This window comes from Bacillus rossius, assembly GCF_032445375.1.
Source record: "Bacillus rossius redtenbacheri isolate Brsri chromosome 4 unlocalized genomic scaffold, Brsri_v3 Brsri_v3_scf4_2, whole genome shotgun sequence".
Classification (NCBI taxonomy): domain Eukaryota; kingdom Metazoa; phylum Arthropoda; class Insecta; order Phasmatodea; family Bacillidae; genus Bacillus; species Bacillus rossius.
Genome location: NW_026962011.1, coordinates 19,535,846 through 19,553,236, shown reverse-complemented (window position 1 = coordinate 19,553,236; position 17,391 = coordinate 19,535,846). Strand labels below are relative to the sequence as shown.

The 17,391-nt window shown below is 34.2% G+C and overlaps 1 protein-coding gene across 2 annotated transcripts in view; it reads left to right on the top strand.

The window, feature by feature from the left end:
• The window catches only part of LOC134541980 (patj homolog), a 197,638-nt gene that overhangs the window by 28,850 nt on the left and 151,397 nt on the right, over positions 1-17,391 (top strand). For both annotated transcript variants that reach the window (XM_063385752.1, XM_063385750.1), the window contains one exon: positions 11,526-11,641. In XM_063385752.1, coding sequence (XP_063241822.1) covers positions 11,526-11,641 — 116 coding nt within the window. The remainder of the gene's footprint in view (positions 1-11,525; positions 11,642-17,391) is intronic.

Below are 17,391 nucleotides of genomic sequence, written 5' to 3'. Positions count from 1 at the left end.
GAAGTGTGAATCACTAGCACGTCAACACAGAAGTAACAGAACACTGCAGCTGTAGTCCTACTACCTTCCCCGAACCCTCTTCTTCATCATCTTCGCTCACGCACGCACCCACCCACAGAGATAAGAAACACGTGCCTACCAGCTTGCTTGAATGAAGGTCATTCAACCGGCCCGGAGGCCGGCCCTACCGCAACTCCCCTTATCCGGAATTTTCCCATAACCGGAATAGACCTCCCCGCAATGATTCCGGTACATGCTGCTAATATGCAAAGTGACCCCACACTGTCGGTAGCTACAGCTAAAAAGGAATGGTGACCCAGCGCTAAAAATCCTCAAAAACCACGCCCCAGAAGGGGAACCGCGCAAGCGCAGTTAACCTGAAGGATGGGGGATCAATTACCAGTTGGAAGGAGAAGGAATCATGACGTATCTAAAGGGGAATGGGTAGGAGGGGTGACAACTACGCCCCGCCGTACATGACGTCATTACAACTTAACAAAGATAAAACTAAAATCATTACGTTTGCAAGGAAACTACACTCTTGTTAGGTATGTGTATAAGTTAGAAAACTCTGAAAGTTCATTATTCATCAAAGATCTTGGCATAATATTAGATTCTAAATTATACTTCCATCAGCATGAATCTTAGCTTTAGTTAAATTTATTACCTTTTACCCCTCTGATATTGATCTTATTCTAATACTTTATTTAGCCTATATTTAGAATATCGTTCTGTGGTTTGGAATTGCATTAATAAACCAGACAGTGATAAAATTGAAAACATTCAAAACAAATTATTTAAAATTATGAGTAATAAATACTATCCTAAACCTAACTTACTTTTGTTGTCCAAACACAGAGTTTATTTAGATTAAATTTTTGTTAGCAGCTGTAACAGTTACAAACTAAACTGTAAATAGCTTATTGACAATACTGGTATGAAGTACTATAGTTTAATAATCATTTACAGTCTTCATTATGTACATTACACAAAAAAATACATTTTATATAGATTAATAAACAACTTTATTAAAGCAGTATGTATAAAATAATTAATGGCAATAACTTATTATTCTCTGATACCTCTTATCTTAATCTTTTGTAATTGTGTTAAAATTTATATAGGTATTGTTGATTATTTTTATTAATGAAATATTTATTATACTTGATAATGTTTTGTTTTCATGTCCATGTGTTATTTTTTTGGTCTTTGTTTTAGTTGTGATGTCATGTGTCTTTTTTTTTTATTGTTTAAACTGGTTTGTTTTTGTTATCCTGTCAGTAGTTTCATGTTGCCCATTCTGTATTTGTTGTGTCTATCACTAAAGTTAATCAACAGTAACTCTTGATAGGTATGTCACAAAATAAATAATTAAATTATTTTGTGAAAAGTTATCTTGACCACTTATTTTTTTTCTGCACAAATAATTTACCACGCTCCCTATGTAGTGCTAGTGTTAAGGTAGTAGTGGTGTGTTACCTTCTTATAAATGGTTACGTATGTAGCCTGCCACTTTGTGATATATTTCGCTGCAGGGTTTGTGCTGTGCTGCACAATACAGTCGTGGTAGTATTGTGTATACTGTTGTTTGTGTTGTGGTATTGGCAGCATACTGGATTCTGATCCAGCAGTCAACCCACTTCAGCCACGTAAAACACAAGTACTGCAATAGCAATAATAATCAACAAAAAAACACACACTTGCCTATAGCTTGTGATGAAATCTTAAGAGTGAGACTGGGATGCTTATCTACAATGAAAAAAATACTGATGTTTTTAAATAGATTTTTATATGGCTCCAGAATTATACGTTTTCCATTGTGAACAAATACCAAAGCAGGGGGGTAGCTTGCAAAACCTATGACTGACGAAACAATAACAATGGATAGTTGACAAGATAAAAGTGTAAACAAGGCTCGGTCACGCTGCAAACAAAACACTATAATTTAGTCCTTCAATAAAACAAGGATAAGTAGTCTGTGTCAGACGAATGCAAATTAACACTGGAAGTGAAGTTATGTTGGACACTCTCACAAATACGGTATCATCACAAAACTATAGTCTTCACATTATAGTTTTTGATATTATAAATGTTTCCGGCTAGCAGTAGCCCAGTGGTAGGCATAAAATGTATTCAAAGAACCACAGGGCCAAACTAGACTGATATTTGCATTGTTGACAAACAATAGTTTGTTTACACATTGGCAATTGGACACAGAGCATTTATATTGTTTATGACCTCCAATGGCGGTGTGCCGTGGTGGAAACAGCTGCCAGCATAGAGAACACCAGTAGGACGGCCGGTGTAGTGACGTACTTACGGCTATTGTTGCGTCGCACTCGCACACGTGCACACTCCTATAACGCAGGCCAGCCCATCCTGTATTGAATGTTTGCCTATAAGATGCTGCACGGGCCCTAGGCCTACAGCAAAGGCAGTTGCTATTTCAAAATTTCCAAGTTCGCAAAGTCCAAATTGGCGTCTAAATATACCGCTGAGTGTCGCAGGTTCAGTCCGTGGAGGCACAAGGAACTCCCCGATCTGGCAATCCTGGAACCGGCGTTGCAATGCCTTGCTGGGATTGATCCAGATTTGGCGCCTAGGCACCTAACGTAACAATCGCAATAAACACCAATCCAAAATAAAAGTTACGTAGAGGTGCATAAACCACAACATATGTAGTAATTACTGACATATTATAAAAAGTTTAATAAACTTAATATAAAAATACTTCCCATGTTTTCCTGATTATAGGTGTGTAACCCTTTTTACGGTTATTTGAAAATTGGTCAATGGAGTACCATGATTGTAGGATGCTTATCAAAATGTAAACACTGTAGCACAGTTTATGGCAGACACGTGCACGGCAGGCAACAGTTCAGAATGTTCATGTTTTTAAAATTTATATTTATTATATTTAACTTCATGTGGACCGTGTATCAGCACACCTATAAAAATTGCTTATCAACACAACTTCAGCATATATTTTAAAACTGATTTAAAATATGTTTTCATTTTATTTATATTTCTAGTGTATGAATACAGTACTATAACAAAGCAAAACAATGACGAAATTTTCTTGAAAGTGGTTGTGATCCAATTACAACTAAACTATAAAGGAATATCAGTATTATTGTTGTTGCAAACAGGTGCAATACTAATTTTTGATACACAGTGTGATAATGTAATTTGGCACTATCATATTGGCATTTGGAATTTTGTATTGATTTTTTTTGTAAATATTTTATATTTTAATGTTGAATTCCTATAGTTTGTAGGGGTGCAATTATTTGAATTCAAATAATAGTGTTTTGATGTTTTAAATAAATTTCTGTTTCATCCAACTTGTTTGTATGTGCGTGTGTGTGTGTGTGTGTGTGTGTGTGTGCGCGCTTGTGTGTATATGTGTATGTATATATATATATATATATATATATATATATATATATATATCATAAAGTGTAACATTTATGATAACTGCCAGGTCACACATTAAGAAACAATGCTTTCTTCTTTTTAGGGTGGTAAGCAATTTTAAAACTATCTATTTTATCTTAAAATTTTTTCACTAATGTGCATGATTTTTGTTTGTTTAGTTTAATTCTGCAAATATACCCTTTACTTATTGTTTATACTGTCTATACTTATGAGATTTTAAGAGTTAAGTTTTATTTTGCATTTTGTGGTTTTGGGTATATTTTTTCAAGATAATTTGTGTTTGATGGGCAGCTGTGTTAACACTTGTGTGAAAGACATGCAAATTACAAGGGTTAATTTATTGTGTTCAGAAGAATTAGAATGCTTTGGTGGTAACAACAGTAAGTAACTTTTAATTTTTCGAAAATAACTATGTACCAAAAAGAAATGCTCCAAGTAATGCAGACGTGTGTGAATGCAATTAAATAAACTTTTTCATAATTTTTATATAAGTTAATTATAATTTTCTTTAAATTTTATTTTGGGGGAATCACTGCGTAGCTTGGCATGTATACATAATGAAGTTGTGAATTCCTGAAGGTTTTTAAGAGGGTTGGTATGTATGGCAATGCCACAAAGTCACCATTCTTCAGTTAAAGTGTGGCGGGCACAGTGGCGGATCCAAAAAGGAGCCAAAAGTACAGACTCCCCATCACTTCCCCTCCCTCGACTATATCCCAGACCATCCACTTTTAAAGGGATATGATAAATGACTACTATATCAAAATATACATTAAGCTTCTAAATAATATACATTATGCAAGTAACACAACATATAATCAGAAATCGTTATATGTTTTCTACGACTTATGCTTCTGTGGGAACTGTTACTATTACGAACGTAAATTTTTTATACTTATGATTAGATATTGTAATGTATTTAGTTTGGTAAGTTTAGAAAAATATCTGAATTCAAACTGTGATTTATTTTTGAGTTAGAAATTATTAAACTAATCAAAGTATGGTTGACTCTAGAATATCTGATTCAAACTTAAACTGTGTTAAATGGTATATATAAAATATAATTGTAAACAAAGAAAATGTTAAGATTAAAGTGCAGGCACTATGGTTAAGGCTTTTAATAACAAAACTTCATGTGATCTATTCAAATTCATTATTATATTTCCTAAAGTCAGAAGCTACAAACATTGTAAAACAACTACCTACTTAATTATTGTGATGAACAGTTTGAATTTTGTCACAAAGCATCAGTAAAATACACTCTGGCATATCTTATAAAGATAGATTTCTTGTATGGATTAGGTTTTAGGGGCTATTAATCTAGTGGTGTAATATTTGCTTGTATTCCAAACATGAGTGTCTCAAATCAAGGCAATCTTAAACAAAACATAAATATAGAATCAGATGTTACAAGAGCAAACAACAGATGGTTTTTGCCTCGGTTAAGTTATTGCTAGCTCTGTGGGTGAAACAGGACCTCTGGTACATACAATTGCTGTGAGGATAGAACTGCTAAGAAACTCGTAGATTTAATAGTTAAGTATTAAATTGAACTTTGCAACTACCAAATCCACGCAAGGGTTTCTGAATTAAAGTAGTTACAATTTATGGTGTTATCTTTTGAAACCAAAATAACAGGTTTCTGTTCGTATGGGTGAACTGGGGAGCTGAACTAGTGATTGGTCTTTACCAAGGTTTTTAATTAATATGAACATTTTCTTTATACGACGACAAAGGGATCTCGGCGTACAAATAGTCACTTGGAACAACCAACCTTGGAGCGAAGATCTAGTAGTAGATTTCTGTTTCTCCTGGTAGATTAGGCAGTCTTTAGTCAACCTCCATGCTTCATCCTGGGAACGCCTCGTGGGAAGATTGTCTGATGACCTCGATTATCGTAGTTTCAAATCCTGTATTCTCAAATAGAAATTTTTGGAAATTAATTTTTTTTATCCTGTAGTACTGTTAATATTGCATTGTTTGTGCTTACACATTTTAAAATGCATTCATGCAAAAAGCATTTTAAACTTAAAATTTTGACATTTTTGTTGTGTATAGTTTTTAGTTTCTTGTCTTGTACTTGCATGTATACAAATTAGCAGTTATGGTTTTTGAGAGGTAGTGTAGTTTTTGGTATATAATACGACATGACATGGCTTTTCGGTAATGTAGTTTAAGAAAATTAATTTGCATCTTCATATGAGACATGATGCCACTTAGTCTGGGGGACAGGAGTCGCACAATGTTGCAGATCCGCATGTAATATAACAAAATTTGGGTGGCATTTCATCATAAACCTACCTAAATGTAGAGATTTTCATGAAACTGCAGCACAGGTTTAGCAAACAGCAACATAAGTTCCATTTTGCTTTAAACTCTTCAGATTATTTGCTCTCACCTTCTCGTCTTATATGCCAGAAAACTTGTTATGTTTTGAAATAAGGTAAATCTATTTAGTTCAAATTTAGTAAGTTTTAGTATGGAGTTTCGGCTTGGATGTGATGTTGATTGACAGGGCCGTCGAGAGAAACTAAGGGCCCGGGGAGCAAATAATATTTTTCAATGTCAACTATTTAAACAAAAAATTTGAAAACTTGTATATGTTACTGTAACCGTAACTGTAACTGTATCCGGGTGTATCGCATAAATTGTAAGGTTTCCTATGATTTCTATTATCTACTAATAGAGACAAGATTTTGTGATGTTATTTTAAGACAAAGTTTGGTGTAATTAAAGCAAGATATCGGTGTTACATGGTTTTAATTTTCCTTAAAATAACCACAGCAAAAATTTCATAATTACTTTGGCATGACTAATAATCACTAAAAATTCAAAATGTAATTACCCTTATGTACACTACAAAATCACAGTTTCAAGCACCTATAAAAGTTATCATTTTGACATTTTTATTTAAATGTTATCATTGATAAAATGTTTTGCATATTCTGGTGTGAGATGTCTTCTGCCGCTAACTACTAATGAGTAGAAACAAGATTTTATGGTTGTATTTTCAAACAAATTCCATTTTTGAAACAGGAGATTTTGGGATTATTATGATTATTTTTTTATGAAATCTGTTTATTAAAAAAGATAACATATTACTGAACAAATATGATACGTAGTACTTAAATGTTCCATGATACTCATTTCTACAAAACATTGTCATTTTAACTGATGCAAGATGCACTCTTTCAATATAATAATTTTTGATAAGCATGTATAACTCTTCCGTATGAATAAAATAAATCTGTTAAGTATTTCTGTATTTGGAAAATGTTCTAAGGTTATAATGTAAAAATAAGTAACTAATAATAGTTGCAAGATTAAAAATAGTAAACTTATACAAACCTTTTTTATTAAATTATGGTACAAAGGTCATGTTGAATAAAAAATGTTAATTGAATTTAATATTTAAAATTGTAGGTGTTTGTCACTAAAGTTAAGTTTTGATTGAAACTGCTGATTATTTTTATAATTATAATTGCAATTATTGTGTATTATCTTGAATTTTGTTGTTGTATGGAGTTTTGGTATGCTTTATGGTTTTATTGCAATTACCACACAATCTTGTCGCTATCTAGTAACCATCTCAAATCGCAACTGGACCCCTCTGGAGCCTGGGCCCAGAGGGTTTTTCCAAGTATTGTAGTGGGACAATATAGGAAACTCAGGCCTTTTAACATGACGAATGTTGGCAACACTCGACTGCAGCGATCCTAGCGGCACAGCCCGAAGAATGCCTGTGAAATTAAAATTTTCTTGTATTACAATGGGCAATCTTGGTATAGATTTTCTACCATCGTTTGAAATCTTATTGTTGTAGATTAATTAATTTTTGCTCCATATATTTGTATGAAAACAGTGTATTCATAATCAAAACAAGTTTTCGTTATCTACAAAAATATAGTGATTTAACGATCATGAAAAATTATCTAACTGTGAACATGAGACAACATACAACTTTTAACAATGAAATATACTTAATTTTAAACCTGAATTTTTGTAAATGATTATTATGTTCAAATAATTTTGTGAAACATGATAACATTTATAAAATATAGGTGCTGATCTGAAAACAAAAAATATATATATAAACTCCAAAAGTGGTATTTTTGAGTATTAATTTTCCAGAAAACATCATTAAATGATTTTAATGTCACAAACTTAAACTAATAAACATTTACAACATTATACAGCATTTGAAGTGTAGCTAACCTAACCGCATCAACTTTTCAAAACAGTGAAATATCGCAATGCTGTAATGTAATAGAAATGAAAGGAATTCAAGAATACAATTTTCAGCATTTTATTTAAACTTTTTAGAAGAACACCTATTCTTGAAAATAAGTAATTAGTATTTACAAAAATGCTTTTAACCCTTAATAGGGCGCGCTATGTTTTGTGACATGTGTAGTCGCTCACGGTCATTATGACCAGGTATTAAAAAAAATTCTGAAAAAAATTATAACATTTTACTTAGCTTGTTCTGAGACTTTTAATACAAGAAACAATAGTTTTAACATTCTTTTAATGTAATAATAGTGATTATTTCTTATATAATTGTAATGTAAAAAATATATGACATGATTGTAAATACATTAAAATAGTATCTACATGTTGTTTTTCATCTCACACTGGATAACATCAAATTCAAAATGTTAGTTTTCTTTAGTATCTATTAACCTCCATCCAGCATGCATAACACACAATTGGCTGATAATATAATACTATTGTCACGTTATTTTATATTTTATCTGACACATAAGAAATTCTAATTTTTTTCCACATATAATTACAAAAAAACATAAGCAAAATATACAGTGTAACATAACACTTGCCTGCCTACAAGTCCATGTCCTCATCACTCTGAACCTCTTTTGTTGAGCAGCTGGTGCAGGTTGTAACAGTGTGTTCTCTACAGATGTAGCTGTTGCATTCCACACAACATGTGCTGGTTTTTCGATTCTTTTTCCATGAACAGAAAGCACATCGTCCGGGAGCATTTTTTGCAGCAGCCACAGTTGGTTCAGGAATTCCTGCCAGTTGCCTTACCTTCATCTGTAGCTGTCGAGGAAGACTTTTTATTGCAGCACGTACTTTCAAGTGGTCAACACAGAGCTCATTTGACAGTTTTTTCAAATATTCTCGGCGGCTCATGTTGTTTTGGGTGTTGGCTTGGAATATGATGAAGCTGTTGATGCCAGAAATGTTCAACAGAGTGAAAAAAATAGTTAGCGGCCAACGGCAACTTCTCCTTGCAACAGAGTAGGTGGCTTTCAGCTCGTCAACAGTGTCCATGCCTCCTTTCGTGGCATTGTAGAAGGTGAGAATCTCAGGCTTGCATGCATTACCCGTTTCTTCGTCAATTGTGTCGGAATGGTGCATTATAGACAGAAGAAGCACAACTTTGTTCTTCTTCGGCATATGAGAAAGTAAAGTGCAGTCTTTCCCAAAAACAAACATGTTGCTAGGAGCCAATCGCAATTTAGTTTGCAAGAATATGGGTGGTATCTCCCTTTTATTTTTACGAATGGTACCAACCAAAGACAACTTGTGAGATGATGAGATCAAGAGCAAGTAGAACGGAAGTGAACCAATTGTCTGTAGTAATATTCCGCCCACTTCCGGAAATTGGGGCTACCATCCTTTCCACAACCTTGTGCGCACTGTTTTCTACCTTGAATGGACAATCCGGCTGAGTACCTGCATAAATCTCCATGTTGAGAGTGTAGTGCACTCTAGAATCTGTAAGGGCAAAAATTTTAATCCCATACTTTGAAGGCTTGTTTTTTTTATATTGCCGGAAACTACAACGACCTCGGAATGATTCCAACATTTCATCCACTGTAGCGTACTCACCAATTGTGTAGTGTTGCGCATATTGACATACAAATTCATCAAATAGCTTTCTAACAGGAGCCAATTTGTCTCGTAATTTTCGTGCCCTGTCATTCAGATCGTCAAAACGCATAGCACGCAATAAAAAATACACTCTCTTTATAGATAATGTTGCGCCAAACTTATCTACACCTGTACCATCACTTGCCCATAAGTCAGACAAATTCAAGTGAGCTGCTCTTAGTACACCTGCCAAATAAAGCAGCCTGAAAAGAGCCTTCATTTCATTTATGTTTGTATCCAATGCATCTCTTTCACGTTCATAGTTTTGGCGAAACTTTGCTATGCAAGTGTTAGTAAAGTTCACTATTTCGTCAATTACAGAATCTGGAAAAAACTGACTCCAGCACTCAAGGACAGTTTGTGTATTCCGTGCTAATCCTTTCACACCTGGCAAATGTGTAATGATATTTTGTTTCCTCACCCGAACTTTTTGTCTTGGTTGATGTATATTCCACTTTGTAGTATTGTCTTTACCTAGGTAAATGGTATCCTGTTGGATTTCTTGTTCATTATCACTTTCACTGCCTGAAGTTTTGGTGTCTGTATTGTGATCACTGTAGGTTAGACAGTCTTCATCTTCAGAGGCATTTCCACCGACATCGTCTTCGTCACTTTCGTTGAAAACATGTGTTAAAAGTTGTCTAATTCTTTCTTGTTCTCTATTACTTACAGTGTCATCACTCCAATTACTAAACATTATGAAAAGTTCACTAAAAGTGCTGAGAACTGCAATCTATGGCAGCATAAAAATGTTCCATCGAAGGTCGCGCATGGTGTTATTTTTCGGGATACACAAATAAAATGAAACTTTAAAGGTCGCGCACGGTCATAATGACCAGCTGAAACATTTCATGCATCCACTTTGAATGAAAGAGAGAACACGACTGGCTGACAATGCCAGATTTGTAATTCTAGAACCCTATGACGCAGCTAGGCAGAAGAGCGGATGATAAGACAGCGTGTACAGTCTCGTAGCAGTGAAAATTGATCATACCCGGTCATTTTGACCATAGCGCGACCGATTAAGGGTTAAAAACAGTATTGTATATTAAAAAAAAGCATAAACATTTAAAATCATTAAATTTTACAGACATGTAACTTCTGTCAGTTATGTAATTTTACCAAGAAGTACTAAAATTCCACTTTAAGGGTGGGAAAGGATAATGTAGATGGTTTTTAGGAATCTTGTGTAGACAGTAACACAGTAATATTATTCTTGTTTTGATGGTTGAATGTGCAATATTGTATCAAGCTCATAATAATACTCTGAATTAAAAAATGCAAACAAAAATAAACTCTTCTTGAAATGTTTGTTTAGTCACATATTCACGTTCACCCAATCAATCATTTCGAATATAATAAACTTAATTTTTTTTTTGCCAATAAAAAAAAATGTTATATGGCAACCTAGTGTAAAATAAGAACATAACCAATCAAACGGACTGATCTGTGTATTTAAAGTTATTAAGACACTTTCTTAAATAACAAGTAATAATATTATTTTTATTCAATCCCATGAACTGAAATTATCTGTCACGCATAATACCACAAAGCTAAATAGGACAATCTGAAATAACAGTAAAATATTAGATTATTAATGTTATTATCCCGAAATTATAGTACATATACTTATTTTTAAAAGTTGATACTATTTCTTTGTTTGACTATTAAAATCTACAAAATTTATTCCAGAATATTTTTGCTATCACAGAGAAGTATTTGGCATACCAATACTCTTGATATGTCCCCTGTTGTTAATGTAAGAAAATAAAATAGGTTATTGCCGCCACACGGAGACGACTTCGGCACAAATGCGCCTAAAGAAATTGAACTTGAAAAACGACTTCGAGCAGTTAGCAACATCGTAATTGTTGCAACCAAACATTGCACGAGCGTAATAAAAAATTACAACTGCATAAAACTGGAAAAAAAATAGTACCTTCAAAATTGCCAAAATACCCTTATCTCAAATGCGCTATGGCGTTAGGATCAGGTGCTGCCGCTAGAATGTGCTGCGTAATGTGTCTCCTGTTTTTTTTTTGATGACTTTCCTATATTCTCCTGCTACAATATTTGGTTTTCCGTCCCTCTCGACGGCCGACTGTCCACTTGCGTCAGTGAGCTAAGATGGGACGACGCCCCTGATGGGCTGTTGCTGACGGGTGAGAGTCGTGATGGTGTTGCAGCTGTTCAAGCCAGAGGGCAGCAGTCTCGGTTTCAGTGTTGTGGGACTGCGCAGCGAGGAGAAGGGAGAGCTGGGGATCTTTGTGCAGGAGATCCAGCCGACTGGCATCGCTGGCCGGTGAGTGGCTTCGCTCTTTGCCCGCATGGTAGACTCCTATTTGCGGTTATTGTGGTTCTTGTACTGCTTTTGGCCTTGAAAAGTCCCTGAATCCTTATCACACATGATAACATAAAATATTGCATGTGTGGCAAATAGTGATTTTAGATATATTTGCTTTGGAATGGGGGTCAGGGTTCTTATATAACACAAATGCTTAAAGAGTTAGTACACAATCATCACTGAGGATGAGTTCCTAGCATTTGTATTCATTGTCAGTATTGTCTGTTCTCTAATATGTATGTGCAGTATAAGTGTTCTTACTTAAAAAAAAATTTGTGAGTTTTATACTGACTTGAGTAATGTATTTCTGATGAAAATGAGACTTGTAATAGCAGGTCTCAAAGGAGGTTTCTTTTTTTCTTTCATTAAAGTCATTTAATTTTTAAGAAGCCGCTTTGATCTCTTAATTTGATTGAGGTTTTTATTATTATTATTTTTTTTTCACATTTTGCCACTTTAAAAATGCTGCATGTACCACATTAATGTAAAATCAATTGTTTTTTATTTTAATTTTAATATTTATTTAGTTTATTTTTTCCAACAAATGGCAAGCAGAGACCATAACCATGTGTCTTCAATCCAAATAACTGACATAATTTCTTACCTAACATTGATTTTTCGTATCGAAGAAACATTAACTTGTTCTCTCATGTTATAATCCTGATTTTACATTTAAAGAGAGTTTTTTTATAAGTATTGAAATGATACTCATAAAGATACTTGATACACAATTGCTTGGTTTTAATAATTGCTTGTTTTCGTGGTACTTGATTCACTCTGGTGTTATTGGTAAGGTGAAAAAATGAGCGACTGAAGAAGAAATAGTTTCAGAGGAAAATAGGATAGAAAATTTAAAAAAATAACATAAAGACCATCAATTGCAACTGATAAAGAGAGTTTAAGTGTTAAACAAAAGAAGAAGAAAGAGTACTGCAGACAAATTATTGGAAGAGGTAAGTGTAACATTAAAAAGGTCTGTTGCACAGAAGAACATGTAAGAAATAGGAGTAGTACGAGCTATGCTTGAGGTTTTGCATAATGTAAGGAAAGAAGCTGAAAAGAAACATGCTGTAGACAGTATTCAGCTCTCTATTGAAAAAAAGAAAACAAAAAATTATTCAAGATATTTTTTCTAAAAAGCTTAAGATCAAGATCAATTAAATTAAAATAACAACCATATTGTAACTAGTACTTGTGGTATTATATCTGGAAAATTTGGGAAGCAAAGTGAGTGTTATTTAAAGAAACTGTAAAATTAATTGCACAGTACTTTGAAATGTCATTATAGTAGAAAGGTGATATGACTGCATATAATAGACCATTTTATTCAGACATATTTTATTCTTCTAGTAAAACTTATAAGGTTTTTTTTATTTAAATTTTTATGACTAAAGTGTCCTCTTGTTTCTTTTATCTTAACTTTATGATGCTGTGAAAACAACCATATAGTAACAGCATTACAGTTATCATAGCAAAGAACAATATACTAGCATGAACTTATGTACACAAAAATAAGGTAAATACAAAGACTTTATTGTTCCATCTTGTTTCAGACCTTGTTTATTCAACACGTCTTCTTATACACATATTTGTTATTGTTTGTAATATTATACGCCAATGAAAACATTTGTCAAATTTTTTTTAAAGAGAATCCTTTTTTTTATATATTTATGTTCATATTTTAGTTTCTGTTAGGCACTTTTGTAAATGATAGTCTCTTTTTGGTCACTTTTGAAAACTAGAAAGTCATTTTTTCCCCCACTATTTTAGGGGAAGGTGAACTACTTTGAGATCTTTAATAATAACTTGTATCAATATCTTTGGTTTGGTTTTTGAGGTTGTAAGTTTGAACCCGTGAGTAGACTTTAAAAATACAAAAAAAAAATATTGGTAAGAACCCTTCCAGGTGCTTTACAGTTTTCCTGGTGGCAGCACAGGGGTGCTAATTGTCCTGTATCATTTTAAATGTGTCAGTCATCTTTAGTGATTATTTACATATTAGATAGTCCTGAACACAAGTTTTAAAATTAAAATGGAATGGCAGGAACTACAGGAGCTGTAATTTTGAGTATAAAATAAATATAAAAGAGAACTATGAATGAACCAAGTCTTTTTGCACACAGGGATAAACATAAGATGGATTCTTTGGTTCACAATATACATTTCATATTCATTTCCATTTTCTGATTACAAGAAACATTTAGTTTGGCATGTATACATAATGAAGTTGTGAATGATTATTAGCCATTTCTCATATAAATTTTGAAAGTGCAAGAGTACCTTTTATTCTTTTAGTTGTGTCACACAACTTCAATGTATCTTTTATTCTCTTTGTAAAATTTTATGACACATCAGCTTGGACTTCTGTATTGCAAAAAGAATCCTCTGTCTGTGGGGATAGGTAGTGTGTTTGTCCTCAAAATGCCTCGTTTAGTTGCCAGCAACGGAACTGCTTGCTAACTGACGAGAACTCTTCAGGTGTTTTAACAGCCTGTGGCTGTAAATAATTATTTATACAAGGGGCATTGAGTCAGTGCCCCAGTTGTTGAGAGTCGACTCTAATCTTGGAGTTAGTGCCTAGCTTAGACAAAACCCCACTTTTTATTTTTAAAATGTCAGACACAGAATTAAGTAGCATGTTTTCTCTATTTTGTGTTTCATACCTTGGGTGAGATTTCTAGCTGTTCATTTGTGAAACAAACATTTTGTGCTTGTAACAGTTTGTCCCTAACTAAGGAATTGTTGATCACGCAGGTCATGTTTAACTAGCATAGATGATCATGATAAATTTGTAGAAGATTTGTGTTTTATTGGAGTAATGTTGTTTCTCAATTTTTATTTTTATTAGAAAATGTATGCAACCATAATTATTTGTTATTTTGAAAATTTATCACGTAAGATTTTTTTTGACACTTAAAGAAAATACCAATACGTACTGCTTACAGTAATATGGTGAGTTAAAAATCAATTGAATGCTTTTATTTATTTTTAATTCTTTCATAATATATGTCTAGTGTTGTGGAATAACTCAAAAATGAGGTTTTTAAAAAACAAAAAACATGTATATATACACGAGACAAAGTGCATGCTTTCAGTTCTGAGAACTTTCCACTGCCATTTTAGTGAGTCCCTTATTGTTGAGTGTGTCTCAACTTCTTAATTGTGTCAATTTTCTAGAGTGCTGTGTGCATTAATGAGGTTTTACGAGCTACTGTCACCCATGTTGCCAAAGGAAAGCAGTTACAGTACTTGCTCTCGAAACTTTCAGAATTAATTTTTAGGTTTTGAACTTTCACCTTTCACGCCTGTGTTGTGGTAGTTCTAAGGTATCCTAAAAGCATAACTCTGCCTTCTGGAACTTGACAGCATCTCTATAGAATTTTAATTACAAGTTGGCAAAATGTGTAAGACAAGTTTTGATATACTTGGGATCATTGAATTTATGTGATTGTGTTGTTATAAATCTTTGAAGAAACATGGCAGAAATTAGAAAATCAAATGTTGTAAAACAAATGGTATTTAAGTTTTTGTTAATGTGTGTCCAATTATTGTGTTGTTATAAATCTTTGAAGAAACATGGCAGAAATTAGAAAATCAAATGTTGTAAAACAAATGGTATTTAAGTTTTTGTTAATGTGTGTCCAATTAGTGTTACTTTATTCATCGTTTGTGAACTCGTAAATCAACTTTTTCAAGTAATCCATTAAAGAAAATACAATAATGCTAACTCTGTGGTTCTAAATCTGTGGTCCAAGAAGCTATTGAAAGAAATAAGAAAGATAAATAAAATAGATTTTACAATGTACCAATATTTTTTATTGTAAATCCGTGCAACCATAAGTGTGTACGTACGTATTGGGTAGAAAACATTTAGCTTTTGCAGCATGCTTTGAAGTATTAGATCAGTTTGATGGTCCGTCTGCTGCTACTTGGGACCACTTTTGATTACAGACTATAAGTGAATTTCAGCATGTGGAGTAACCAGATGAAATCACTCAAGAGTCCATCGGCTGTATGCGTTATAATGTGGAGTATTTGATATCAAGATGAAGTTCTGACAAAATTCCATCAGAAAGCTGACGTCAACAAGGGGCTTTGTCTTCGTCCCTTGTCAGCTCGGGTCCCATACCACACCTCTTCTTTTTTACATGTGTGTGCAGCATTTGAAGAGTGTGCCAGTTGTTATCAGTGCAATGCTTCACTAAAGAAAATCAATTATTATTGTAACCTTTTAATTTTTATCTCCTAAGAAGTAGGAGTAGTAGGCTGTTACTGGCTCAATGTAAACATTGAAATGTAAACACAGCGCCAGTACCAGCCTGGGGGCCGCCATTTTGTTTCATGGGGGCCGCCATATTGTCACGTGGAGGCCGCCATTGTTGTTGACATTGGCTACCAGGCCGCGCCACCGTCGCCGCCACTGGGGGCCGCCATCTTTTTCCGTCTGCTGGAGACCGCCATCTTAGTTCAGCCTTTAGTTACCGGAGCGCGCCACCGTCGCTCCGAAGGCGGGAATTGTATACAAAAAAAACTGGGCGCTGGGTGGATTCGATCCCGGGGACGCACCAACGTCGTGGTTACGAGGCGGACGCCTTGACCACTAGACCACGAGACCATATGAAGTATGGGGAATTAAATAACGAACATATGCCTTAAAGAAGCTATGCTTAAAAGAAGCTAAGTCTTTAAAATCCGAAAAAAAATATACGTCTATAACCCCAAGTATGCCTAACCGCCATTATGCCTAACCGCCATTTTTTTAAAAAGTATGCCTATAGACCCCACCACCCCACAATCGCCGCCATGTTTAAATATTAAAAATATGCCTATAGACCCCCACCACTCCACAACCGCCATATTAAAATATGCTTAACCCGCCATGTTGTATTCGAAAATAAATAAAACACCGCTATGTTTAAATTACGAAAAATAAATATGTCTATAAACCCACACACACCCACACCCCAAGTATGCCTAAAACACACAACCCCACACTAGTTAAGTCTAAACCGCTATGCTTAAACCGCCATGCTTAAAAGCCCCGCCACTCCACAACCGCCGCCATGTTGTATGCTTAAAACAAATGACGCCATGATGTATGCTTAAAGCAAACCCCCAACCATTATGCTTAACCGCCATGTCTTAAAAAAACATGTCTATAAACCCCACCACTCCACAAACGCCATATCTAAATATGCTTAAAAGAAGCAACTGCCATGTTGTTAAATTTCGAAAAGAAAGAAAAAAAATATGCTTAAATAATACAGTCATTATAGCTATGTCTATAAACCCCGCCACAAAAAAGCAATACTAGCTATGCTTAAAATGCGAAAAGCACCCGCCATGTCTTAAAAAAAATATGCTTAAAGACCCCATCACTCCACAACCGCCGCCATGTTGTATGCTTAAAACAATTGACGCCATGTTGTATGTTTAAAACAAACACCACCATACTAGCTATGACTAAAGAAACATAACCTCAAAAAAACGCCATACTAGCTATGTCTACCCCACCCCCACCACCACCAGTATGCTTAAAACAAACACCACCATACTAGCTATGACTAAATACCCGTAGCAACATAACCTCAAAAATACCGTCATACTAGCTATGCCTAAACAGTTAACGTTCGAAAACAACCCGCCATGTTTCAGTATGCTTAAAAAACACCGCCATATTAGCTATGACTAAAACAAACATAACCTCA